At 39.2% G+C, this 27,609-nt stretch overlaps 1 protein-coding gene across 1 annotated transcript in view; it reads left to right on the top strand.

Annotated features, from left to right (window-relative positions):
• Window positions 1-27,609, top strand: part of LOC128636482 (zinc finger protein 675-like) — a 269,165-nt gene that overhangs the window by 63,640 nt on the left and 177,916 nt on the right. Inside the window, exon 4 of the mRNA XM_053689493.1 lies at window positions 18,854-18,972. Coding sequence (XP_053545468.1) covers window positions 18,854-18,972 — 119 coding nt within the window. The remainder of the gene's footprint in view (window positions 1-18,853; window positions 18,973-27,609) is intronic.

The following is a 27,609-nucleotide window of genomic DNA, read 5'->3' on the forward strand; positions in this document are numbered from 1 at the left end:
CACATGATACCTAGCACACATGGTACCTAGCACACATGATACCTAGAACACATGGCACCTAGCACACATGGCACCTGGCACACACAATACCTGGCACACACAATACCTGGCACACACAATACCTGGCACACACAATACCTGGCACACACAATACCTGGCACACACAATACCTAGTACTCACGGTACCTAGCACACACGAGACCTAGCACCCATGATACCTAGCACTCGTTATACCTAGCACACATGATACTTAGCTCACGCTATTTATAGTACACGCCGTACCCAGCACTCGTTATACCTAGCACACATGATACTTAGCTCACGCTATTTATAGTACACGCCGTACCCAGCACCCGCCTTGCCGGGCACACGCTGTACCTAGCACACATTATACCTAGCACACATTGTACCCAGCACATATTGCACCTAGTACACATGATACCTAGCACCCATCGTACCTAGCACACTCTATGCCTAGTATACGCCTTACCCAGCACCCGCCTTGCCTAACACACGCGGTACCTAGCACATATCTTATCTAGCACATACACTACCTAGCACATACACTGCCTAGAGCACACAGCACCTAGCACATACATTACCTAGCACACACCACGCCTAGCTCATACAATTCCCTGCTCACACTGTACCTCGAGCAAATAGTATATAGCACAAACATTGCACCGCCCGATCAATACCTACAGATAGTAACAGACAATTTGCAAAGTACAGGGATAAAATGTCAAGAGCATAAAATACAAAGACACATTTCAGAACATAGAAACATTAGTCATTTGAGATATAATAAAAAACACTATCAAACATATAGAGAGGAAAATGTTTTCTGTGATACACATAGGTCTAGAAGCTCTGATTCCCATCTAGTGATGACAAGTAGGATTGCTATTAGGTCACAAAATAATTTGCTATTAGACCTCTATCTAGTAGACTGTGTTATAAGTCATATTCTACAGTGCTTAAACACTTAGCTCCATTAAGTTCATGAAGGGATGCCCAATACAACTACTATGAGAGGCAATAGGGGCTGCTGGGGTTTATAGGCAGTATGCACTGTATAATTTTTTTGAAATATGATCAATAAAAGGATAACTTCTGCGGACTAGGGGCCAAACCTAGGTAATATTACAATCTCAGGGAGAGGAAAGGTATTTAACCTTCTTCAATTACTCTGAAAAGTAATACATAGCAATAAACAAGTTAGGGAAGCATAACACATATAAACCATATATCCCCCAGTTGTCTTCAAGAAGGAACAAGAATAGTTCTAGGAATGTCCGTGAAGAGCATACTCCAGTATATCAAAGTAGGCATTCTTGAGTATATTATGCAAGTTAGCTGACTAACCCACATCCACTTTCAGAGAGGGGTATGATCCTAGCGATGCCCCCTGTGTCGTCTCCTATCTTTAAACACCAGGCAATAAAACAATTTGGGCATACAGGTGAGAATCGGAACTCTTGCATGAGGAGTTCCTCCTCCATACCGACAGCAGCCATTTCCTCCAACAACCATTGGCCCTCCGCAATAATATCGCTGCTATGTGGTTGCTTCTTAAAGTATGCGCTGGGTTGAACACTTATCTGATTGTTGTCAGATCATAAGATATCCCTTTTATTGAGCGGGTTTCAGTGCGGCTGGTTTGTATAATTATATATGCGCACTCAGCTCCAAGATGGCGCCTGCAACTTTCTAGCGCCTCTCATCATAAGGCCTGCTGAATAAAAACTTTTGCAGGTATGTCTTGCTGTGTCAGGCGATCTTACCGTAATCGGTGTATTGACCATTTGTGTGATCCTAGCGGTCCGTGATGGTGCTGTGATTCAACTGCGGCTATCATTGTCCTTGTGGCCAAATTTGCTGAGTTCACGACGTGCGCCGTAAGGTCTGGTCCCTAGTGTGGGGCCATTGCTGTGAGGCGGCCAAGCCGCGGGTGTTAGGCGCAGCTTTCAGATCCGTTGTTACGGCCATGGACATTACCCACTCATAAGCACAAAACAGCAGTGATTATTTTGCCTGCCTAGTGTCCCGGCTAACCGGGGGAGGGAATCAGGTATGTCAGGAGCTGCAGTGTTCCAACCTCAGTTGTCGCTCTGATCCTCGTGTTAGGGTATTAACTATCTTCTTTACTTGATGTTCCAAATAGGTTGAACCGCATCTTGGACATGAATTTTAGTAGATACACACAAATAAGGCTTTTTCACATGCCCATAATAGTAGTTTATTCTGCTGAAGATCAGGAGCTCCAAAGATGCACATCTTGCCGCTCTGGCGGCTGGCTCCGCCCCCCAATCAAAAGCAATTTCAACCAGAGAGGCCCAATTATATAGTCTCAGATCTGGCAAAGCCAAACCAGCCACTGCTTTCTTTTGCATTAGCCTATTTAGAGATACGCGGCTTCTTATTATCCCAGATAAATTTGGACTGCCAATTATATAAGTCATGAAGGTCTCTATTAGTTAAAGGATTACTTTCTGTTATAATTTTTAAGCTAAACAACTAAAATATTAAAGTTAATAAACATTAATTAAAACCTACTGACCTATATTTTCTCCAAAACGAAGTTTCATAAGATTCTAAAAGTTATATCTTTTATTCGCCGATGATGTCACATTATCCTGCCCACTATTTTCAGCACCTCATGTTCAAAATACTTAAACCAATAACTTTGTGTTTAAAGCGCCATTTTGAAACCTAGGTATTGTAAACGGATTGGTACAGAGCAAAGGATACCCACGGAGTGGGTTTGGAAAACAATTAAATTTGCAGACAAGATTTCTGATATACGGTAGAGATATGTTAATGAAATGCTATTGATAAAAAGTGTATTTGGGGTAGTTGGTTAGTAACAGGCATAGAAAATATTTACTTACAGTGGCCCTTTAAAAACAATGGTAGAATCTGGAGTAGATAGAGTATCCGGGGAAAAATAATCAATTTTATCAGATTAACTCGTGTTGATATAGAATTTGGAAAGGACGACCACATTTCCAGATCCATTTTAATTTCCTGTAAAAAAGGGAAAAAGTTTAACTTGTACCACTTTTCCGGATTTCTATGAAGAACTATACCTAAATATTGGAACAAATCTACCACTTGAAATGATTTGAAAAGAATTTGAAGTTGGACTTCTTTCAAAAAAGATGAAAAACTAGGGGCAGTATGATCCAGTTTTTAACTATTATATGTCTTACCATAAAAATGTTGGTATTCAGAGCTTTTAAACATATGGAGGATCTATTCTCAGATATTGCTAAAAAGCAAATTTCTTCTGATGAAATCGGCCTAGTATTCTTGTAATGTCTACTATACCAATAACCTACTTTCTGCCAAAACTGCCAGATTTTCGGGCATGACCAAATCATATTTTTATTATTATTCTTTATTTATAAAGCGCCAACAGATTAGGCAGCGCTGCCCATGGGTACAAGGATAACAGTACAATGGAGAAACAATACGATAAAAGACAAAGTTTTACAGACAAATACATACTAGAATTATATTTTTTATAGATATAAACCCCTGAATATTAGAGGGTAGATTTTTCACTGAGCAATAAAGAATAGCTTTTAATGCAAAAGGTGCAATCATAAAGGATTCTAGTTCAAGCGTTGCAAACCGATTCAGCTCCATAATCCAATCAAAGGCAATTTTATTCAGAGAGGCCCATTTATATAGTCTCAGATCTGGCAAAGCCAAACCCCCCACTGCTTTCTTTTGCATTAGCCTATTTAGAGATTCGCGGCTTCTTATTATCCCAGATAAATTTGGACTGACAATGATATAAATCACGAAGGTCTCTATTAGTTAAAAACAATGGTAGATTCTGGAGTAGATAGAGTATGCGGGGAAAAATTATCGATTTTATCAGATTAACTCGTGTTGATATAGAATTTGGAAAGGACGACCACATTTCCAGATCCATTTTAATTTTCTGTAAAAGAGGAAAAAAGTTTAACTTGTACCACTTTTCTGGATTTCTATGAAGAACTATACCTAAATATTGGAACAAATCTACCACTTTAAACGGGGGGTCCTTATAATTGATCACAGCTTTACTAACCCAAAACAGTTCACTTTTATCAAAATTATTTTTATACCCTGAAAAAGAAGAGAAAATGGAGAATAAACGTAAAATTATCGGTATTGTTTGTTGTACATTATCCCGGAATATAAGATCATCTGCGTAGAGCAAAATTTTTAAACAATGTGTACCCATAGGAATTCCTGTTAAGCTATCCCTTAACCATATGGCAAATGGTTCCATTGCTATGTTAAAAAGCAGTGGGGAAAGCGGGCAACCCTGCCTAGTACATCTCTTAAGGGATATTTTAGATGTCCCATTAATAAGAAGATAAGATATAGGGTTTTTGTAAAGTTTCTGTACAAATTCCGAAAAATGACTTTTAAATCCAAATTTATCTATTGTTTTAAATAAATATTCCTAATTGATCTCGTCAAATGCTTTTTCAGCGTCTACGGTTAAAATAGCCGCGTTCCTATACCGTTTATATTCAGGTCCAGATTCAAAACAAAATCCAAAAAGGAAGTAACTTTTTGGATATTTTTTAAAGCATTTCTTGCTTTCATGAATTCTGTCTGATCCGGATGGATAACTTTCTCTAGAAAGATTGATAATCTGGTAGCAATAATAGTCGTTAATAATTTATAGTCAGCATTCAAAACCGATATAGGTCTATACGCCGATAGATCCTCCTTTCTTTAATATGAGTGATAAACGAGCTGCCGAAAAATAACTAGACATTACATTATTAGAACAATAATAAGAATGATTAAATAAATGTCCTAGTGTGTCTTTAATTTCACCCTGTAAGACTTTATAGTATTCTATCGGGAGGAAATCTGGACCCGGCGCCTTTTATTTCTACTAGCTGATTCAGAGCCGATAGATCCTCTTCCGAGATCTTAGGTTCTTTTATCTTAGACCAGAAACTGACTAGCTTATCCACATCTTCATCCGGTTTGGAGTACAACTTCTCATAGAACAAAAAGAAAGCTTTACTAATATCCTCAGTATCCGTATATCTCTTATTATCCACCTTAATAGCCGGAACATAGTTCTTGTTTTTCCTTTTTTCTTTCATGTAATTAGCAGGAGTCCATGAGCTAGTGACGTATGGGATATACAATCCTACCAGGAGGGGCAAAGTTTCCCAAACCTCGAAATGCCTATAAATACATCCCTCACCACACCCACAATTCAGTTTTACAAACTTTGCCTCCTATGGAGGTGGTGAAGTAAGTTTGTGCTAAGATTTCTACGTTGACATGCGCTTCTCAGCATTTTGAAGCCCGATTCCTCTCGGAGTACAGCGAATGTCAGAGGGATGTGAAGGGAGTATCACCTATTGAATGCAATGGTCTTCCTAACGGGGATCTATTTCATAGGTTCTCTGTTATCGGTCGTAGAGATTCATCTCCTACCTCCCTTTTCAGATCGATGATATACTCTCATATACCATTACCTCTACTGATAACTGTTTCAGTACTGGTTTGGCTATCTGCTATATGTGGATGGGTGTCTTTCGGAAAGTATGTTTTTTATTACTTAAGACACCCCAGCTATGGTTTGGCACTTTATGCATTTATATAAAGTTCTAAATATATGTATTGTACTTATATTTGCCATGAGTCAGGTTCATGTATTTCCTTGTGCAGACTGTCAGTTTCATATTTGGGGAAAATAAACATATTAAGAAATATTTTTTCTTACCTGGGGTTTAGTCTTTTTCAGATTGACTACTTTTTTCTTTCAAATTGCGGGCAGTACTAGGACCGCGGGTGTGCCAAATGCTAGACTTTATTTCGTCATTCTTGGCGCGAGAATTTTATTGGCGGGAAAGTACGTCCGTTGGCGCAAGTTTGTCACTTCCGGCGTCGTAGTTGACGCCGAATCCTTACACAGGGCTGCGTCGTTAGTGACGCAAGTGTGTCATTTACGGATGTTGTTGGCGCCAAAAAAAATTTGTTACGTTGTGCGTCATACTTGGCGCCCAATTTTTTCATTAATTTTATTACCCCATTGCTCTTTGCCTCTTGCCTTTTTCTATGTCAGAGGGCTATGCTATTTGCATTTTTTTCCCATTCCTGAAACTGTCATATAAGGATATTGATAATTTTGCTTTATATGTTGTTTTTTCTTTTACATTTTGCAAGATGTCACAATCTGATCCTGTCTCAGAAGTATCTGTTGGAACTTTGCTGCCTGAAATCGGTTCTACCAAAGCTAAGTGCATTTGTTGTAAGATTGTGGAAATTATATCTCAGAATGTCATTTGTAATAGTTTTCATGATAAACTTTTACATGCAGACAATGTATCCATCAGTAATAGAACATTGCCAGTTGCAGTTCATTCAACTTCTAATGTACATGATATACCTATGAATTTTAAAGAATTTGTTACTGATTCAATTCAGAAGGCTTTGTCTGCATTTCCGCCTTCTAATAAACGTAAAAGGTCTTTTAAAACTTCTCATAAAGTTGATGAAATTTCAAATGACCGACAACATAATGATTTATCCTCCTCTGATGAGGATCTATCTGATTCAGAAGATCCTTCCTCAGATATTGACACTGACAAATCTACTTATTTATTTAAAATGGAGTATATTCGTTCTTTGTTAAAAGAAGTGTTAATTACTTTGGATATTGAGGAAGCCAATCCTCGACGTTAAGACTAGTAAACGTTTAAATGCTGTTTTTAAACCTCCTGTGGTTACTCCAGAGGTTTTTCCTGATGCTATTTCTGATATGATTTCTAAGGAATGGAATACGCCAGGTACTCCTTTTATTCCTTCTTCAAGGTTTAAAAAATTGTATCCTTTACCAGCAATTTTTATAAAGTTTTGGGAAAATTGTGTCGCAGTTTGATCCAGGCCTCTTGGCATCCCTTTATTATACTGTTGGCAATGTGGACTTTAGCTTGCCAATGCGGGGGGAGCCAGAGCAAATCTTCTAAGATGATATATGCTGGCAGTGAAGCCTGCTCTAAGTCCCTCCATCTTGTTGGGGGAAGATCTTTTCCCCAAGCAATGACATGAGTTATCATTGCTGCTTCATGGTATTTCCTTATGTTGGGGAGGGCTATGCCTCCCTTCTCAACAGGAGCTTGGAGTATGTGGGCTGCCACTCGAGGTCTCTTATTTTGCCAAGTATACAAATTAAATAGGGTCTGAAATTTCCTAATCAAAGATACTGGGATCGGGATAGGGATACAGTGGAAGAGGTAGGTGAGCTTGGGGAGGATCATCATTTTGAGTGCCGCCACTCTCCCCATCCAAGATATCTCGCCATATCTCTTAGAGTTAAGCTCAAAAGTAATTTCTACTAGAAGGGTCTCATAGTTTTCTTTGCTTATTTGTGATGCCATATTTGATATTATCAAAATTGATGTTAGATCCATGTCTTTAGCTATTTTAGCTAGAAGAGCTTTGTGGCTTAAATCTTGGAATGCTGATGTGACATCTAAGTCTAGATTACTATCTCTTTCTTTCCAAGGTAATAATTTATTTGGTTCTTAGTTGGATTCTATTATTTAAACTGTTACTGGGGGAAAGGGAGTTTTTCTGCCTCAGGATAAAAAAACCTAAGGGTAAATCTAAGGCTTCGAACCGTTTTCGTTCCTTTCTTTAAAATAAGGAACAAAAATCTAATCCTTCCCCCAAGGAATCTGTTTCCAATTGGAAGCCTTCCTCAAATTGGAATAAATCCAAGCCTTTTAAAAAACCAAAGTCAGCCCCTAAGTCCGCATGAAGGTGCGGCCCTCATTTCAGCTCAGCTGGTAGGGGGCAGGTTAAGGTTTTTCAAGGATATTTTGGATAAATTCTGTCCAAAATCAATGGATTCAGAGCATTGCCTCTCAAGGGTATTGAATAGGATTCAGAGTAAGACCTCCTGTGAGAAGATTTTTTCTCTCACGCATCCCAGCTGTAATGACTCTCACTGCTATTCTCAAGGAGTGAGAATGTAAAGGGAAGGTATTGGAGCACAACTGCAGAATGCCAAAAATTGTAACTTGTGAGTTATGTTAATGAGTATTATGTATCAGCTCCTTGCATATAGCACTACTGAGCACGTGCAATAGTAAGCAAGGAAGTGAATTTTAGTCTTGTGGTAAACCTTCAAGGTAAACAGAGGTGCATAAACTGGACTTAAGTAAATAAGTTCACAGACAAGTAACAGTAATTCCAGTTAGGATAAATGTGCAGGTTATTTGCATCACAGAAATACACACTGGAACTGTAATGAGATGTTGAATAGAGATCAGCAGAAGTATTAGTCAAATTCAAATGTAATACTCAAGTTAGTATAGGATTCTCCAAGATATATAAGTTAAATAAGTAACAGTCTTACTTTGTATCCGGATTCACCTAAAGCTGATGTCAGTGGTAGGAGATGAGCCAAGGGTTCTCTTACAGCATCCGTTGCAGAGTGGGTTATGCTGCAGCCTCAGAGCTGCTGGATCACACAAGCTGTAGTGGAAGAAAGGGCTCTGAGCGTGTCTGATGTATCGCGCTAATGCATTAGATGTTCCGGTGATTCACTGACAGTGAGATGGTTCCAGTGTTGCGCTGCGCAGCGTGGAGGGTCGGAGCTTGGTATGCTGAAGTGAGCAGAGTGGAGGTGTTGCGGTAAGGAGTGATAGGAGACAGCCGCGGCTTTGAATGAGACAGTTAGTTGTTGCCAGCGCCTGATAGAATCACAACTGCAATAGTGTTTAGGCAGACCGGTACTGGAGATATCAGAAAGTGTTCAGGTTTGAACAGTATAGACTTAGGTATACTATCTTTGTAATCCAAAATAGGAAAGAGCTCAGAGAACAGTAGCTTGCATGCTACAAACAAAATACTAAGCGCCGAGCGCTGTGAGGCCAGGTGTTTTATTAGTTAGGTAGGTTTAGGTAACTGAGAGCTGCTGGGTCCTAAAAGGTACAGACTCTGACACCAGCAAATTCAGTAAAAGCTCCAGGCTTTCCTGAAGTGTGTTTCAGACCTAGAGTCTTCAGGGTTAATCATGCCAGTTCCTTTTCAGGAACAAGGTCTGGGGTTTTATTCAAATCTATTCATTGTCCCAAAGAAGGAAAATTCATTCAGACCAGTTCTGGATCTGAAAATTTTGAATCGTTATGTAAGAGTACCAACTTTCAAGATGGTGACTATAAGGACTATTCTGCCTTTTGTTCAGCAAGGATATTATATGTCTACAACAGACTTGCAGGATGCATACCTTCATATTCTGATTCATCCAGATCATTATCAGTTCCTGAGATTCTCTTTTCTAGACGAGCATTACCAATTTGTTGCTCTTCCATTTGGCCTAGCAACAGCTCCAAGAATCTTTTCAAAGGTTCTAGGTGCCCTACTCTCTGTAATCAGAGAATAGGGTATTGCAGTGTTTCCTTATTTGGACAATATCTTGGTACTAGCTCAGTCTTTACGATCTGCAGAATCTCACACGAATCAACTAGTGTTGTTTCTTCAAAAACATGGTTGGAGGATTAATTTACCAAAAAGTTTCTTGATTCCTCAGACAAGGGTCACCTTTTTAGGTTTCCAGATAGATTCAGTGTCCATGACTCTGTCTCTAACAGACAAGAGACGTTTGAAATTGGTTGCAGCCTGTCGGCACCTTCAGTCTCAGTCATTCCCTTCAGTGGCTATGTGCATGGAAGTTTTAGGCCTCGTGACTGCAGCATCGGACACGATTCCTTTTGCTCGTTTTCACATGAGACCTCTCCAGCTCTTTGTGCTGAATCAGTGGTGCAGGGATTATACAAAGATATCACAATGAATATCCTTAAATCCCAATGTTCGACACTCTGGGGATCTCTGACAGCGCAAGGGGTTTGGAAATCTCAAGAGGCGAGATTACCAATCAATATTTTAGAACTCTGTGCAATTCTCAGAGCTCTTCAGTTTTGGCCTCTGTTGAAGAGAGAACCGTTCATTTGCTTTCAGACAGACAATATCATAACTGTGGCATATGTCAATCATCAGGGTGGGACTCACAGTCCACAAGCCATGAAAGAAGTATCTCGGATACTTGCTTGGGCGGAATCCAGCTCCTGTCTAATCTCTGCGGTGCATATCCCATTTGTCGACAACTGGGAGGCGGATTATCTCAGCCGTCAGACTTTACATCCAGGGGAGTGGTCCCTCCATCCAGATGTGTTTTCTCAGATTGTTCAGATGTGGGGTCTTCCAGAGATAGATCTGATGGCCTCTCATCTAAACAAGAAACTTCCCAGATACCTGTCCAGGTCCAGGGATGTTCAGGCGGAAGCAGTGGATGCGCTGACACTTCCTTGGTGTTATCATCCTGCTTACATTTTCCCGCCTCTAGTTCTCCTTCCAAGAGTGATTTCCAAAATCATCATGGAACAATTGTTTGTGTTGCTGGTGGCTTCAGCGTGGCCACACAGGTTTTGGTATGCGGATCTTGTTCGGATGTCCAGTTGCCAACCTTGGCCACTTCCGTTAAGGCCAGACCTACTGTCTCAAGGTCCGTTTTTCCATCAGGATCTCAAATCATTAAATTTGAAGGTATGGAAATTGAACGCTTAGTGCTAAGTCATAGAGATTTCTATATACTATGTTGCAAGCTCGTAAATCTGTCTCTAGAAAGATTTATTATCGAGTTTGGAAGACTTACATTTCATGGTGTTCTTCTCATAAATTCTCTTGGCATTCTTTTAGAATTCCTAGAATTTTACAGTTTCTTCAGGATGGTTTGGATAAGGGTTTGTCTGCAAGTTCCTTGAAGGGACAAATCTCTGCTCTTTCTGTTTTATTTCACAGAAAGATTGCTAAACTTCCTGATATTCACTGTTTTGTACAGGCTTTAGTTCGTATTAAGCCTGTCATTAAATCAATTTCTCCTCCTTGGGGGTCTTAATTTGGTTTTGAAGGTGTTACAGGCTCCTCCATTTGTGCCTATGCATTCTTTGGACATTAAACTTCTTTCTTGGAAAGTGTTGTTCCTTTTGGCTATCTCTTCTGCTAGAAGAGTTTCTGAGCTATCTGCTCTTTCTTGTGAATCTCCTTTTCTGATTTTTCATCGGGATAAGGCGGTTTTGCAGACTTCATTTAAATTTTTACCTAAAGTTGTGAATTCTAACAACATTTAGAGAAATTGTTGTCCCTTCCTTGTGTCCTAATCCTAAGAATTCTTTGGAAAGTTCCTTACATTCTTTGGATGTGGTGAGAGCTTTGAAATATTATGTTGAAGCTACTAAATATTTCAGGAAGACTTGTAGTCTGTTATATTTTCTGGTCCTAGGAAAGGTCAGAAGGCTTCTGCTATTTCCTTGGCTTCTTGGTTAAAGCTTTTGATTCGTCAAGCTTATTTGGAGTCAGGTCAGACCCCGCCTCAGAGAATTACAGCTCATTCTATGAGATCAGTCTCCACTTCGTGGGCTTTTAAGAATGAAGCTTCTGTTGATCAGATTTCAAAGCGGCAACTTGGTCCTCTTTGCTTACATTTACTAAATTCTACCGTTTTGATGTATTTGCTTCTTCAGAAGCAGTTTTTGGTAGAAAAGTTCTTCAGGCAGCTGTTTCAGTTTGATTCTTTTGCTGATGTTGTAAGTTTTTCTTGTCATGGCTGTTTTTTATTTTATCCCTCCCTCTCTAGTGACTCTCGCGTGGAGTTCCACATCTTGGGTATTGATATCCCATACGTCACTAGCTCATGGACTCTTACCAATTACATGAAAGAAAACATAATTTATGTAAGAATTTACTTGATAAATTCATTTCTTTCATATTGGCAAGAGTCCATTAGGCCCACCCTTTTTTATGGTGGTTATGATTTTTTTTTGTATAAAGCACAATTATTTCCAAATTCCTTTGTTGATGCTTTTTACTCCTTTCTTTATCACCCCACTACTTGGCTATTCGTTAAACTGAATTGTGGGTGTGGTGAGGGGTGTATTTATAGGCATTTTGAGGTTTGGGAAACTTTGCCCCTCCTGGTAGGATTGTATATCCCATACGTTACTAGCTCATGGACTCTTGCCAATATGAAAGAAATTAATTTATCAGGTAAATTCTTATATAAATTATGTTTTTTTTTTCTAATTTTGCCAGGATTTTAGCCGATTTCCCATAGGCACCTTTAAACTTTAAATTGATCTTCAGTTCTTCCTGCGATCTCTGTTTTTTAAGAAAATATCCCTTTCCCTTTTTGCCTTACAGTATTTATCCCAACTATGAACTGATTTATTAATATAATATTTTATATTCTTAACTTGCCCAGCTAGCTGGGATTCTGTACTTGCCCATTTCTTCCTCCAACTATAGAGATACGCCTTGATTTCACCTCGCATAAAAGCCTTTGAGTCTTCCCAGAAGGTCTCTCTTTTATAAAAATAGGAGATATTATTTGTAGCAATATCCTTCCATTTTTGTCTTAACCAGCAAGCAAATCTCAGATTATTTACAAGAAACTGAGGAAAGAAAAAAAGAGGCATTTTTCTCATTACTAGAGGGTACAGCTAAAAAAGAAACAGATACTATAGCATGATCCGATATCACAATGTCACCAATAGCCACTTCAGTTTTCATAATAGACAAAGATTTAGACACTAAGAGCATATCAATTATCGAAAAAGTCTTATGGACTTTCGATTCACATGTATATACCCTGGAATCTGGATATTTTAACTTCCATATGTCCACCAGCTTAAGTCTTGTGCAGAAATTTTTTAAAGTATTTAGCTATTCTATAATATTCTCTTAGATTTTTTGTTGAGAACCTATCCGGCTCTGGACACAGTGACATATCCCCCCCCCCCCCCCCCAAAATAAGATTCCCTCTAATAAATGGGAACAATTTAATCCTGATATTATCCCAAAATGTGGGGGAGAATTAATTGGGGCCATATATATTACAGATCGAGTAATTACAACCATTAATTTGAATTTGTAATATTATAAATCTTCCTTCTGTATCAGTCTCAACCCTTATAATCTTATAATCCAAATATGTATGTAATAGGATAGCTACCCCTGATTTCCTATTGACCGTGGGGGCGGCCAGTACTTCGCCCACCCATTTACATTTAAATTTAGGGAATTCTGCTTCTTTCAGATGGGTTTCCTGCAACATTACCAAATCAGGTTTAAATTTAGCTAGATATTTAATAATAAGCTTACGCTTCATCTGAGAAGTTATACCCTCAATATTCCAAGAAAGAATAATAAAACTGTCAGTCACACCCATCACAATGAATTCTTAAACAACCTAATTCCTCCCTTCCAAGATGCCTTCCTACAGCAGAGATGACTAGAAGGCTGGAGGGACGAAAGGAAAAGAAAAAAGATGCAGAAAAAAAAGAAGAGGAAAAAAACAAAACAAAAAAAACACATCAAAATTTAACCCCTTAAGGACCTGCGACGTACCCTGTATGTCGTTGGCCTTTTTTTGGGACTTGATTGTTTTATAGCGCGGTCTTGCCACCAGCGTTGAGACTGCTCTATTCCACAAAGCCTGCTGGAGGGAGTGCATTAATAGCGTGTTCTTGCTAGACTTATGCTATTATGTCCTGAAAAAACCCTTAACGACCAGTGACATACAGGGTACATTGTGGTCATTAAGGGGTTAAACCCCCAACTAAAAACCGAATATTATACATACAGAATATATAAGGATCCAATCCTTTTGTCACAAAGATAACCAGCCTATACAAACATCCCACTACAAACAAAAAAATCAACATCATTGTTATTACCCATATTTTGCCTTGCTGTCCTTAGAACAAAAAACTAACATAGTCCTAAGGTCCATCCCTATCTAGTGGCAGTAAACTCTTGTGCTTCCTGCGGGTTATTCAAAACGATTCTAGTACCATTTTCTTCCACTATAATTTTAGCTGGGTAAATCGATCAAACTTTCAGCTTTTTATTATAAAGTTTTGTACAAAATGGGGCCATCTGCTTCCTCTTTCTAGAGGTTTCCAATGAAAAATCTTGAAATAATAAAATTATTATAAAAATGACGAAGAAAAGAAGAGTTCAAGTTTATCTTGATATCTAAGTAATTTGAAGATACACATCCTAATTCTGCCTTGGGGATTAGCATTTGGATTCCTAAGCCCAGTCCTATGTGCCCTCTCTTGCTAAAGGCAGCTGATGTGCAGGGAAACCCAATGCTTGCTGGAGTAAGGTAGATGTGATTAAGTCTTCGGGGCCCATTTATCAAGCTCCGGATGGAGCTTGAGGGCCCGTGTTTCTAAAGACCACTGCTCCATAACCCTGTCCGCCTGCTCTGAGCAGGCGGACAGACATCGCCGAAAACCAACCTGATCGGGTTGATTGACACTGCCTGATTGGCTGCGAATTTGCAGGGGGCGGCGTAATGCTCTCCTCATTCAGCGTGGTCTGGCCGGCCTTTATCTGCACTTTCGGATCAGGTCCGCCAGACCTTTGATAAATATCCCCCTTCATATTCTTGAGCTTACGGGAGGCCTACAATTATGATATTATTACGCCTGGAGCGACAGCAGGAGCGAGCTGCATTGAATGTGATGGCGCGGTCGGGCCGGGCTGTGACTAAACAGCTGGCCCGATGCGCTCTGAGGAAAAACCAGACCCGCTCAGTAGAGCACAGAGGGCGGGTCTGGAAAACCCTCTTATTTTTATTAAAAATACCGGAGATGTTATATAATAAAAAAAACATGCACTAATATAATGTTATATAATTCTGCACTATGTGCAGAATTATATAACATTATTTTTTAGGTTTACTGGCCCTTTAAATACAACTTATTAATTATCATGCAATACACACAGCCCAATAGTCTCTCTTTTTTTTCTTCCCTTTTTCCTCCTTTTTTTCCCCTTCCCTTCTTGACCCTCCTTCTTGCTTTATCCTTCTTCTTTTTCTTTTCCCATTTTTTATCACAGTACCCTTTGGTTTAATGACTCAGTCTCACAGCTTATTGGGGGTGGATATATGGAATCCAAACAGCAAGCAGAGACAGCATATATAATGAGGGGTATAGACTTAGTCCAGGAAAGAACCACAAGGCTTAGGTGTTAAGCCTTCAATGCAACTTTCTTCCCTTTATCTTCAATACCCCATAATATACCAAGTTAATGGTGGCTAGCACAGCATGTAGGTAAAAGCTACACACTGCCTTTATTCAGATATATATATATATATATATATATATATATATATATATATATATATATATATATATATATATGGGTTAATAGGCAAAGTGCACTCTCACGAACAGTATCACGATTTGCCAGGGTGCATGAATGTGGGTAATAATAGCAAAAGATAGAAGACAGCACTCTCTGGTCTTAAATACAAAGGTTGTTTTATTTGTAGATATATATATATATATATATCTATCATCTCTATCTCTATCATCTCTATCTCTATCAATATCATCTCTATCTCTATCATCTCTATCTCCTCTATCATCTCTATCTCCTCTATCATCTCTATCTCCTCTATCATCTCTATCTCCTCTATCATCTCTATCTCCTCTATCATCTCTATCATCTCTATCATCTCTATCATCTCTATCATCTCTATCTCTATCTTGGCACACACCTTGTACCCACACACCCCTCAACCTCCAGGGCCCACAAGGTGATAGCGTGAAGGCAGATTTTCGCGGCTCGCGGTCTTCCAAGCCGACTTTAAACTGAGCAGCGTGACTGTCAGCTCCACCCCCAACGGAAGTCAACTTAAATGGTTAAAGCTTTTAATCCACAGGGCTTAATTGGAGGTGGGAAGTCGCCTCTAAAGCGCATTACTATTCATTCTATCAGACCAGTTTTCTACTTCCTATGTTTATTTAAAAAAAAAAAAAAAAAAGTCTTCTGTAGAACAATTTGCAAGGCAGCAACATGAGTTTCCCTACATTCTTTTACCAAAATGTACTATTTCTCCAACATAGGTGTGTCCGGTCCACGGCGTCATCCTTACTTGTGGGATATTCTCTTCCCCAACAGGAAATGGCAAAGAGCCCAGCAAAGCTGGTCACATGATCCCTCCTAGGCTCCGCCTACCCCAGTCATTCTCTTTGCCGTTGTACAGGCAACATCTCCACGGAGATGGCTTAGAGTTTTTTAGTGTTTAACTGAAAATTGGGAAGCGGATTTTCTGAGTCGTCAGACATTGCATCCGGGGGAGTGGGAACTCCATCCGGAAATCTTTGCCCAAATTACTCAACTGTGGGGCATTCCAGACATGGATCTGATGGCCTCTCGTCAGAACTTCAAGGTTCCTTGCTACGGGTCCAGATCCAGGGATCCCAAGGCGACTCTAGTAGATGCACTAGTAGCACCTTGGACCTTCAAACTAGCTTATGTATTCCCGTCGTTTCCTCTCATCCCCAGGCTGGTAGCCAGGATCAATCAGGAGAGGGCGTTGGTGATCTTGATAGCTCCTGCGTGGCCACGCAGGACTTGGTATGCAGATCTGGTGAATATGTCATCGGCTCCACCATGGAAGCTACCTTTGAGACGAGACCTTCTTGTTCAAGGTCCGTTCGAACATCCGAATCTGGTCTCACTCCAGCTGACTGCTTGGAGATTGAACGCTTGATCTTATCAAAACGAGGGTTCTCAGATTCTGTTATTGATACTCTTGTTCAGGCCAGAAAGCCTGTAACTAGAAAAATTTACCACAAAATATGGAAAAAATATATCTGTTGGTGTGAATCTAAAGGATTCCCTTGGGACAAGGTAAAGATTCCTAAGATTCTATCCTTTCTTCAAGAAGGATTGGAGAAAGGATTATCTGCAAGTTCCTTGAAGGGACAGATTTCTGCCTTGTCTGTGTTACTTCACAAAAGACTGGCAGCTGTGCCAGATGTTCAAGCCTTTGTTCAGGCTCTGGTTAGAATCAAGCCTGTTTACAAACCTTTGACTCCTCCTTGGAGTCTCAACTTAGTTCTTTCAGTTCTTCAGGGGGTTCCGTTTGAACCCTTACATTCCGTTGATATTAAGTTATTATCTTGGAAAGTTTTGTTTTTGGTTGCAATTTCTTCTGCTAGAAGAGTTTCAGAATTATCTGCTCTGCAGTGTTCTCCTCCTTATCTGGTGTTCCATGCAGATAAGGTGGTTTTACGTACTAAACCTGGTTTTCTTCCAAAAGTTGTTTCTAACAAAAACATTAACCAGGAGATAGTCGTGCCTTCTTTGTGTCCGAAACCAGTTTCGAAGAAGGAACGTTTGTTGCACAATTTGGATGTTGTTCGCGCTCTAAAATTCTATTTAGATGCTACAAAGGATTTTAGACAAACATCTTCCTTGTTTGTTGTTTATTCTGGTAAAAGGAGAGGTCAAAAAGCAACTTCTACCTCTCTCTCTTTTTGGATTAAAAGCATCATCAGATTGGCTTACGAGACTGCCGGACGGCAGCCTCCTGAAAGGATCACAGCTCATTCCACTAGGGCTGTGGCTTCCACATGGGCCTTCAAGAACGAGGCTTCTGTTGATCAAATATGTAGGGCAGCGACTTGGTCTTCACTGCACACTTTTACCAAATTTTACAAGTTTGATACTTTTGCTTCTTCTGAGGCTATTTTTGGGAGAAAGGTTTTGCAAGCCGTGGTGCCTTCCATTTAGGTGACCTGATTTGCTCCCTCCCTTCATCCGTGTCCTAAAGCTTTGGTATTGGTTCCCACAAGTAAGGATGACGCCGTGGACCGGACACACCTATGTTGGAGAAAACAGAATTTATGTTTACCTGATAAATTACTTTCTCCAACGGTGTGTCCGGTCCACGGCCCGCCCTGGTTTTTTAATCAGGTCTGATAATTTATTTTCTTTAACTACAGTCACCACGGTATCATATGGTTTCTCCTATGCAAATATTCCTCCTTAACGTCGGTCGAATGACTGGGGTAGGCGGAGCCTAGGAGGGATCATGTGACCAGCTTTGCTGGGCTCTTTGCCATTTCCTGTTGGGGAAGAGAATATCCCACAAGTAAGGATGACGCCGTGGACCGGACACACCGTTGGAGAAAGTAATTTATCAGGTAAACATAAATTCTGTTTTTTATATTTTGGATTCTTTGGTAGGAAAGTCCTCTAGACAACAGTGTCTGGAACTTAGGTGCCTGCCTTTTTTTTTTTCTCACGTCCTTTTTTTTTTTTTTTTTTCTCACGTCCTTTTTTTTTTTTTTCTCACGTCCTTTTTTTTTTTCTTTAATTCCACCCCCCATTACTTGTGGAGCTTGAGTATTAGTTTTCCAGAAGTAATGGACTTGTGGACTCTCTCACAACCATATGAAAGAAGACAATTTATGCTTTTCTGATAAATTAGTTTCATTCGAGGTGGTGTAAGTCCACGAGGCCCACCCTTTTTTTTTTATGGCAGCAGTTCTAGTCTTGAACCTCATTGTCTTGTCCTTTCCTACCTTTCTGCTTCTCCTTACTTGGCTATATGTACGACTGGCTAATCAGTGAGGTGGGAGAGAGAGAATATTCCTGGATTTTTCTTTTTTTTAAATCTGGTCTTCTCTTAGTGGCCAGGAGTTGAATTCCAGAAGTAATGGACTTGTGGACTTTCACAACCTCGAAATAACTTCATTTATCAGATAAGCATACTTTTTTTTTCTCTCTCTCTACAGTCTCTCTCTTCTCTCTCTTTTCTCTCCAGCTCTAACTGAACCATCTACTTCACTGGGTATTTCGGAGTACTTAAACCGAACAATATACATTTTATATTTAGCAATTGATTTGTATTCTTTTATTTTATGTACCTGATCGTATGTCACCTTTGCAGTAACAAATATGCGGGGGAAAAATCTAATACTTCTGTAATTTCTACTATATTCTCTTTTAGGTTTCACACTTATAGCATTTAAGTCGCTGATGAATAACAACATGAACAAATACAAGATTCAGATGGCAGAACAATTCTTGAATCATGCCCTGGGTATCATCTACCTGTTGACTGGGCAGGTAAGAGCTACTGGGAAATCATTGTGAATCTACTCCATGCTGTATATGTACCTGATAGAGGACTGTACTAGAGAAGGGATGTACATTAGCACAGGGGATAGTCCTTGTGACTGGCTGTATATGTAACAGAGAGGACGGTACTAGAGAAGGGATGTACATTAGCACAGGGATAGTCATTATGACTGACTGTATATGTAACTGAGAGAGGACGGTACTAGAGAAGGGATGTATATTAGCACAGGGGATAGTCCTAGTCACAGAGAGGACTGTACTATAGAAGGGATGTACATTAGCACAGGGGATAGTCCTTGTGACTGGCTGTATATGTAACTGAGAGAGGACTGTACTAGAGAAGGGATGCACATTAGCACAGGACATAGTCCTTGTGACTGGCTGTATATGTAACTGAGAGAGGACTGTACTAGAGAAGGGATGTACATTAGCACAGGACATAGTCCTTGTGACTGGCTGTATATGCAACAGAGAGGACTGTACTAGAGAAGGGATGTACATTAGCACAGGGGATAGTCCTTGTGACTGGCTGTATATGTAACTGAGAGAGGACTGTACTAGAGAAGGGATGCACATTAGCACAGGGGATAGTCCTTGTGACTGGCTGTATATGTAACTGAGAGAGGACTGTACTAGAGAAGGGATGTACATTAGCACAGGACATAGTCCTTGTGACTGGCTGTATATGCAACAGAGAGGACTGTACTAGAGAAGGGATGTACATTAGCACAGGGGATAGTCCTTGTGACTGGCTGTATATGTAACTGAGAGAGGACGGTACTAGAGAAGTGATGTACATTAGCACAGGGGATAGTCCTTATGACTGGCTGTATATGTAACAGAAAGGAAGGTACTAGAGAAGGGATGTACATTAGCACAGGGGATAGTCCTTGTGACTGGCTGTATATGTAACTGAGAGAGGACTGTACTAGAGAAGGGATTTACATTAGCACAGGGGATAGTCCTTGTGACTGGCTGTATATGTAACTGAGAGAGGACTGTACTAGAGAAGGGATGTACATTAGCACAGGACATAGTCCTTGTGACTGGCTGTATATGCAACAGAGAGGACTGTACTAGAGAAGGGATGTACATTAGCACAGGGGATAGTCCTTGTGACTGGCTGTATATGTAACTGAGAGAGGACTGTACTAGAGAAGGGATGCACATTAGCACAGGGGATAGTCCTTGTGACTGGCTGTATATGTAACTGAGAGAGGACTGTACTAGAGAAGGGATGTACATTAGCACAGGACATAGTCCTTGTGACTGGCTGTATATGCAACAGAGAGGACTGTACTAGAGAAGGGATGTACATTAGCACAGGGGATAGTCCTTGTGACTGGCTGTATATGTAACTGAGAGAGGACGGTACTATAGAAGGGATGTACATTAGCACAGGGGATAGTCCTTGTGACTGGCTGTATTTGTAACTGATAGAGGACTGTACTATAGAAGGGATGTACATTAGCACACGGGATAGTCCTTGTGACTGGCTGTATATGTAACAGAGAGGACGGTACTAGAGAAGGGATGTACATTAGCACAGGGGATAGTCCTTGTGACTGGCTGTATATGTAACAGAGAGGACTGTACTAGAGAAGGGATGTACATTAGCACAGGGGAAAGTCCTTGTGACTGGCTGTATATGTACCTGAGAGAGGACTATACTAGAGAAGGGGATGGACATTGGTAAAAAGGATAGTACTTGTGATTGGGTGTATGTGTGTCCAATATAACCTGTACAAGAGAAGGGCTAAGAATGCATAGTAGCCCCTTATGTCTAAATGACCTCCTTTATTACTTCATCTTCTCTGACTTTGATAACTGGGGAGATGTGTACAAAACAAGAAATACAGAAGCACTGATGTTGCATTGCAAAATGCAAAGTATTTATTGTAATGCTTGTGGGATATTCCACTATCAGACCGAACTCAGACAGTAGTCTTCTTATCCCAGTGTCGAGCCGGAATGATAGGGAATATCCCAGAGCAGAAAAAGTTTGCAGGATAGTCTTCGGCGGCAACAGGTAGGGAATCAGAGAAAGGCAGTTCAAAGGTTAACAACTAGACTGGTCCGGCAGGCAGGGTTTGGCAACAGAGAGGCAATCCAGAGCAATAGGGGTTAATCAAGCAGAGTAGTCAGACATGCAGGGTTCAGCAATAGTATATCAATCCAGCAGTTTAGGGGTAAACATGCAGAGTTGTTAGACAAGCAGAGTTCAGCAGCAGTAAATCAATCCTGCAGTTTATGGGTTAGCAGGCAGAGTGGTCAGACAAGCAGAGGTCAGCATCAATATAACAGCCAAGCATACAGCAAAAATAACACCCAGGAGGAAGCGTGCTGCGATGACGTCACCGCCACACGCAGAGATGAGCCGACTTCCCCCTAGGCAACGAGCAGAACAGCAGGAGCCGCGTCCCTAGGAACAGCTAGAGTGGCGTGGCGCGACATTTATTACCTGGAATTAGAGCAAAACGTGAAGTCTTTTGGATATAAAGACTTGAGAGATTGGAGCAGTCACTGTCCTTTAAATTGAAGATGGATTCAGAGTGTTTTGATATTTTTGGGGGGATTAACTGTGTCTGTAATTTGTATACATTTTTACATGTGTATATACATTTTAATTGGTTTGTACTAAGGTATGTAATTAATCATTTGCATTTTATAAGATATATGCTGATTGTATGTCACATGGACCCAATTTGTTATGAGGTAGAGCATACATTTTTAAAATTTTTTGGGTAAGCCAAGGACAAATGGCATTTCCCTACCAAGGCAGGGAGAGTCCACGACTTCATAACTGTTCAGAAATCTCAGCACCTGGCCACTAGGAGGAGGCAAAGACACCCCAGCCAAAGGCTATAAATATTCCTCCCACTTCCCCCATCCCCCCAGTCATTCTTTGCCTTTCTTTACTTGAGGAGGATTGCAGAGAAAGTGTTAGAATAATTCAATAGTCCTTTAATAGGTATTTTCCCTTCAAGAGAGGACTGGGGTATTGGAGTAACCATTTAAATCTCCCAGTGAGAGTAGTGGTGATTGTAAAATCCAGATGTGACCGGGAACGTTCTCTGTAAAGACATCTGGATGTTTAAGCTTTTTCTCCACTCAGGTCCCTGTCAGAGGAAGGAGAAGTCTGTCCCACCTTGAGACACTGTGTGTGCTCCACAGCGTGGATCCTGAGGGGTACGTTCTTTTATTATTATTATAGGGGATGTGATACTAGACTCATAGGGAGGACATGTGGATTAAGTCACAGTGTGATGACTGTTAACCCTCTTAGGGATCTGAGGACATGACCTCTGTAGTTGAGGTTATTATTCAGAGCATTTGGGGGACATGTACTGCTTAGCTCCTTAGCAAAGCACTTGTTAAGGTTTTTTTATTGGGCTCAGGGGTCCCTCATGGCAGATGGAAGCAGGATGGTACTTTTTTTTACCTTTTTTATTTAGCGCTGCACAGTTTATTCATTTTGTGCGTTTGAACCGGTAGTGCCCCACATGACCGGCCTCATTTCCTAGCGGAGCTGCTCGCTTACCTCATAGAGCCCTGTTGTGGTCTCAGGACACTCTACTTATTACTTCAACTAGACTGAGCTACTGAGTAACCCAGCCTAGGGCGGTTAGAGGTGCCTCTGTATTTTGTGGACCTTTTTCTCTTGTTAAGTGTGTTCAGTCCACTGGTCATCCATTACTTATGGGATATATTCTCCTTCCCAACAGGAAGTTGCAAGAGGATCACCCAAGCAGAGCTGCTATATAGCTCCTTCCCTCACATGTCATACCCAGTCATTCTCTTGCAACCCTCAACAAAGAAGGAGGTCGCGAGAGGAGTTGGAGTTTTTACTTAATTATTCTTCAATCAAAAGTTTGTTATTTTAAATGGCACCGGAGTGTGCTGTTTTTCTATCTCAGGCAGTATTTGGAAGAAGAATCTGCCTGCGGTTTTCTATGATCTTAGCAGGCGTAACTAAGATCCACTGGCTGTTCTCGACATTCTGAGGAGTGGGGTAACTTCAGAAAATGGGAATAGCATGCGGGGTTCCCCGCAAATGAGGTATGTGCAGTACAATATTTTCTGGGAATGGAATTGACTAAGAAAACACTGCTGTTACCCACATGATGTAAGTACAGCCTTAAATGCAGTAGTAGCGACTGGTATCAGGCTGATAAATGTATACGCAGTTGAGTTATTTTCTAGGGACTAGAATTTGACTGAAAAAATACTGTTAATACTGAAATAATGCTTAAGCCTTATCTGCAGTAGAAGCGACTGGTAGCAGGCTTAGTGATAACTTTGAATCGGATATATAGAGGCGCTGATCTTGAATCTCGTGTATATGGACGTACACACTGAAGGAAGAGAAACTTGGCTTGTGATTTGCAGAAGTTAACAACAAATTAATGTGCAGTATACTCACTCCGAAAAATTCAGAGTTCAGCTTCTTCGAAAGGTTTTTCTGTTTCAACTTTCCCAATTTTCCCAATTTCCACACTGTATTTGTGTCTGTGGATAATGAAAATTGCACTGCAGGTAATTGAATCTTTTGCTTGATAAAAAGTGCAATATACTCACTCCGATAAATTTCGGAATCCGGCTCCTCAGAACGTATTGTGTGGTTTGAAATTACTTCCAAAAAGGCAGCAAAAATACTTGTTGTGGTAAAAAACAAATATTTATTAAAACATGATAAAATGCTCTTATTTATCTTGGCTCTACGCGTTTCAACGACAGTGTCGTCTTTTTCAAGAGCAGTAAAAACAATTGGAAGTGCTGCCTTTGGAGTGTTTACAGGTGTATTTATACAGGTAATCATTGTTCCTGTTCCGGTGGTTAACACCGGAATAGGACTCACAAATAAAACATTTTAATTTTGTATTTATTCCAATCCGATTGTGTTTTGAGAATGATATTTATTTGTTTTGTATTTAAGCTTTTAGCGCTTGAACTCTCAATAATTTGTCAAATCGGATTGGTATAAATGAAAAAAAGCTTTTTGGCCAATCAGAGAGGAGAAAAATAAAGTTCCCTTTCAAGTCCTGGTTTTAAGCAGTTTCTTTTCAGGTCCGCCAGATGATGCGTGGTCACATGTTCTCATCAATCAGGTATAGAGCGTTGTTTTCAATGCTTCGTATGTAAAGGCCTGGCTCCGGTTTGTCCAATAAGTTCCGTGTCACATGTCTCGGATTGACCAATCTCTCTGTGAGCGACATTTTACTATGTTCCATTGATAGCCAGTGTTTTGGATTCTCTAGGGAGTATGTAATGAAAAGTGCAAGTCACTTTGAATCATATATATTACAGACATAGACAACTTCGTGATAATATTTCACAAAAATCTTGGGTTACAACCTTTTCAATTTCTTAGTGCAACATGCACTCGAATATCGATGTTGCCATCAAATGTATAAACTTTGCCATCAAATATAAATTTTAAATATAAATTTCGCCATCAAGTATAAATTTTGCCATCAAATATAAATTTTGTCATCAAATATAAATTTATCTTCACATATAATTTCTGAACAAAATCACAGTAATATTGTATATGTAATTGGGATAAATATTAGACTATTTGAAATATACTGAAACCTAAACAGAATAAAATGATTTATTAAATATATTAAATATAAAATAAAATAAAAATGAAAATAAAATAAAATAAAATAAAATAAAATAAATTATATGAATGCTGCCACTCTAATATCTTTATTTAAACCATAATGTCCATATGTTTTTAATGTGTGTATCCACCATAATTCTCTTTTATTGAGTTCTTTTTCTATCTCTCCCCCTCTCCAGTGTAATGAAACCTTCTCTATACCTATCCATGATAGATGTTTTTTATCGTATAGAGGACAATTATTATAGTGTAAAGGGACACCATGATCTTCTTTTTCTTTTTCAATTTTATTAAGATGTTCTAATATACGAGTTTTAGCAAATCTTGAAGTTTGTCCTAAATATTGAATCTGACAATTACACTGAAGTAAATATATTATATTTTTGGTTTTGCAAGTGATGAAATCTTTTATTGTGTATGATTTGTTTGTTACTGAAGAAGTGAATGTCTTATGTGTCTTTTTAGTATAGTTGCATGCTTTACAATGTCCACATGTGTAAAATCCTGTTAAATTGGCAATTTGGATAGGTTTAGGTGGCTTCATCCCCTTGATAAGGGAAGGTGCCAATTTTTGTTTGAAGTTTGTTCCCTTCCTGAAAGTTATCAAAGGTTTGTTTGGAATGATATTATTTAAGTATTCATCATTTTTTAGAACATTCCAATGTTGATTTATAATATGTTTGATCTGTTTATGTCCACTATTGTATGTGGTAATGAATCTTGGAAAATTTGGATTATTGGTACTTTTTTTGTCAGTGTTCAGTATTAAAGAATCTCGATTCCTGTTTCCCACTTCAACTCTATCTTGTTCTAATGTGTTGCTGTCATAGCCTTTTTGCTCAAATCTTTCTTTAATTATCTTAGATTGGGTATTGAAATCATCTGTGGTATCACAATTTCTTCGTATACGGAGAAATTGTCCTTTAGGGATTGCTTTTAGCCAGGTTGGATGGTGTTCACTATCTCTCCTTATATAAGTGTTCATGTCACAGCTTTTGAAAAAGGTCCTAGTATGTATATTTCCTGCTTCAACAAAAATTGTTAAGTCTAGAAAATTAATGTGAGTTTTATTGAATTCAGGTGTTAGTATTATACCCATATTATTTTCATTCAAATAAGAGACAAAGTTATTTGATGCAGTCTCGTCCTTGTTCCAAATACATAGAACATCATCTATGTAGCGTCGCCAGGACACCAGACCCACCCCAGCCACGCCACATGACCATACATAGGTGTGTTCAAAGTGGTCCATGTAAATATTGGCGTAGCTTGGGGCGAATCTGGTGCCCATGGCGGTGCCACATATCTGAAGATACTGTTTATTATCGAACCAAAAGAAATTATGTTTCAAAATGAACTCTATTGATATTAAAATAAATTCTAGTAATTCTGTGGATAAATTTTCATCTTGTTCAAGTTTCCATTTTATGGCTGCTATACCTTTTTTGTGATCAATGATGGAGTATAAAGATGTTACATCCATTGTTAGCCATGAATATTCTGATTCCCATTTCGTGTCTTTGAGTATATTTAATACCTGTTTAGTGTCTTTAAGGTATGATCTTGCTGTTTGGGCATAGGGCTGTAACAGATGATCTATAAAGGCAGATAAATTACATGTAAGGGAATCTATCCCACTAATTATGGGCCTCCCTGGAGGTCTAAGTGGATCCTTGTGTAATTTGGGGATGAAGTAAAAAATAGGAGTCTTGGATTCTACTTTGTTTAAAAACATAAATTCATCTTGAGAAATAATATTTCTAGCTAAAGCTTGTGATAGGATCTCATTTAATTCTGAAGTGAATGTTCTTTTTGGGTTATTTTTCAAAATTTGATAAGTTTTTGTGTCTGATAAGATTCTATTTGCTTCCTCCATATAGTAGCTGCGGTCCATTATTACTATACTTCCCCCCTTATCCGCTTCCTTGATGATAATATCTTCCCTTTTATTTAAATTTTTGTAAATCTCATTTTCTTGTTTGTTTAAATTGAAATACTTAGGTTTCGCCTCAATTTTTTCTATGTCTTTTAGGATTAATTTGCCAAATACTTCTATGTTTGGGCCCTTACAGTGGCTGGGATAGAAAGTGGAAGGTTTTTTAAAGTAAGTTCTTGGTTCCCTATTTGCTTGAGAATTTTCTTGGATTTTACTTAGTGTATCTTTCCTGGCAAAAAATCTTTTAACTGTCAAATTCCTGATAAATTTCTGTGCATCAATGAATAATTGAAATGTATTAACACTCTGGGTGGGTATAAATTTTAAGCCTTTAGATAGAATGTTTTTTTCTTGTTCAGTTATCGTTTGTGATGAGATATTATGAATGCCTAGTCTCTCTGGCTCCTTCTTCTGTGTTTTACCCCTTCTACCTCTTGTTCCTCTGAAAGATCTGGTGTCCTGTCTCTTTTCCTTTGATTTGTTCTGTCTGTGCGAAGTGGAGAATATCTGTTGGGGTGTATCCAGCCTTGTTTGGTCGGTGTGTGGTTTGTTCCTATTTTGTGTCTCTCTTTGTATGTGTTCTGTTGAAAAGGGTGATGTGAGTCTTGTTCATGTCTTACTTTATTTGTAACTTGTTGATCTTCTCTTTTGTCTCTTTTATCTTTTGGTGAATGTGAATTTTTATAGTGATTAGAGTGATTGGAGTAATGATTATATTCTGTTCTATGTTGGTTCGATCCCCTATATTCATTGTGATTATATTGATTTTCATTTCTTTGGTGAAAAATTTCCCTATTTTGTTGGTGTCTATTGTGCTCATAAGTGTTATTATATCTTATATCGTGATCTCTATAGTTGTTAAATTGATTCCTATTATTAGAGTAGTTATTATTCGAATGATCCCTATTAGATCTCGAATGATTGTCTTTTAAATTGTATTGATTTCTGTGTGAACTGTGTGTTGTATTATAATTATAATTATAATTATTTCGTGATGCAATTCTGTCTCTAAAATGGTCTTTTTGTGAATTATCCCTTTTATTCTGTGAATTTACTTGAGGTT

This window comes from Bombina bombina, chromosome 7, assembly GCF_027579735.1.
Source record: "Bombina bombina isolate aBomBom1 chromosome 7, aBomBom1.pri, whole genome shotgun sequence".
In the NCBI taxonomy this organism is placed as follows: Eukaryota; Metazoa; Chordata; class Amphibia; order Anura; family Bombinatoridae; genus Bombina; species Bombina bombina.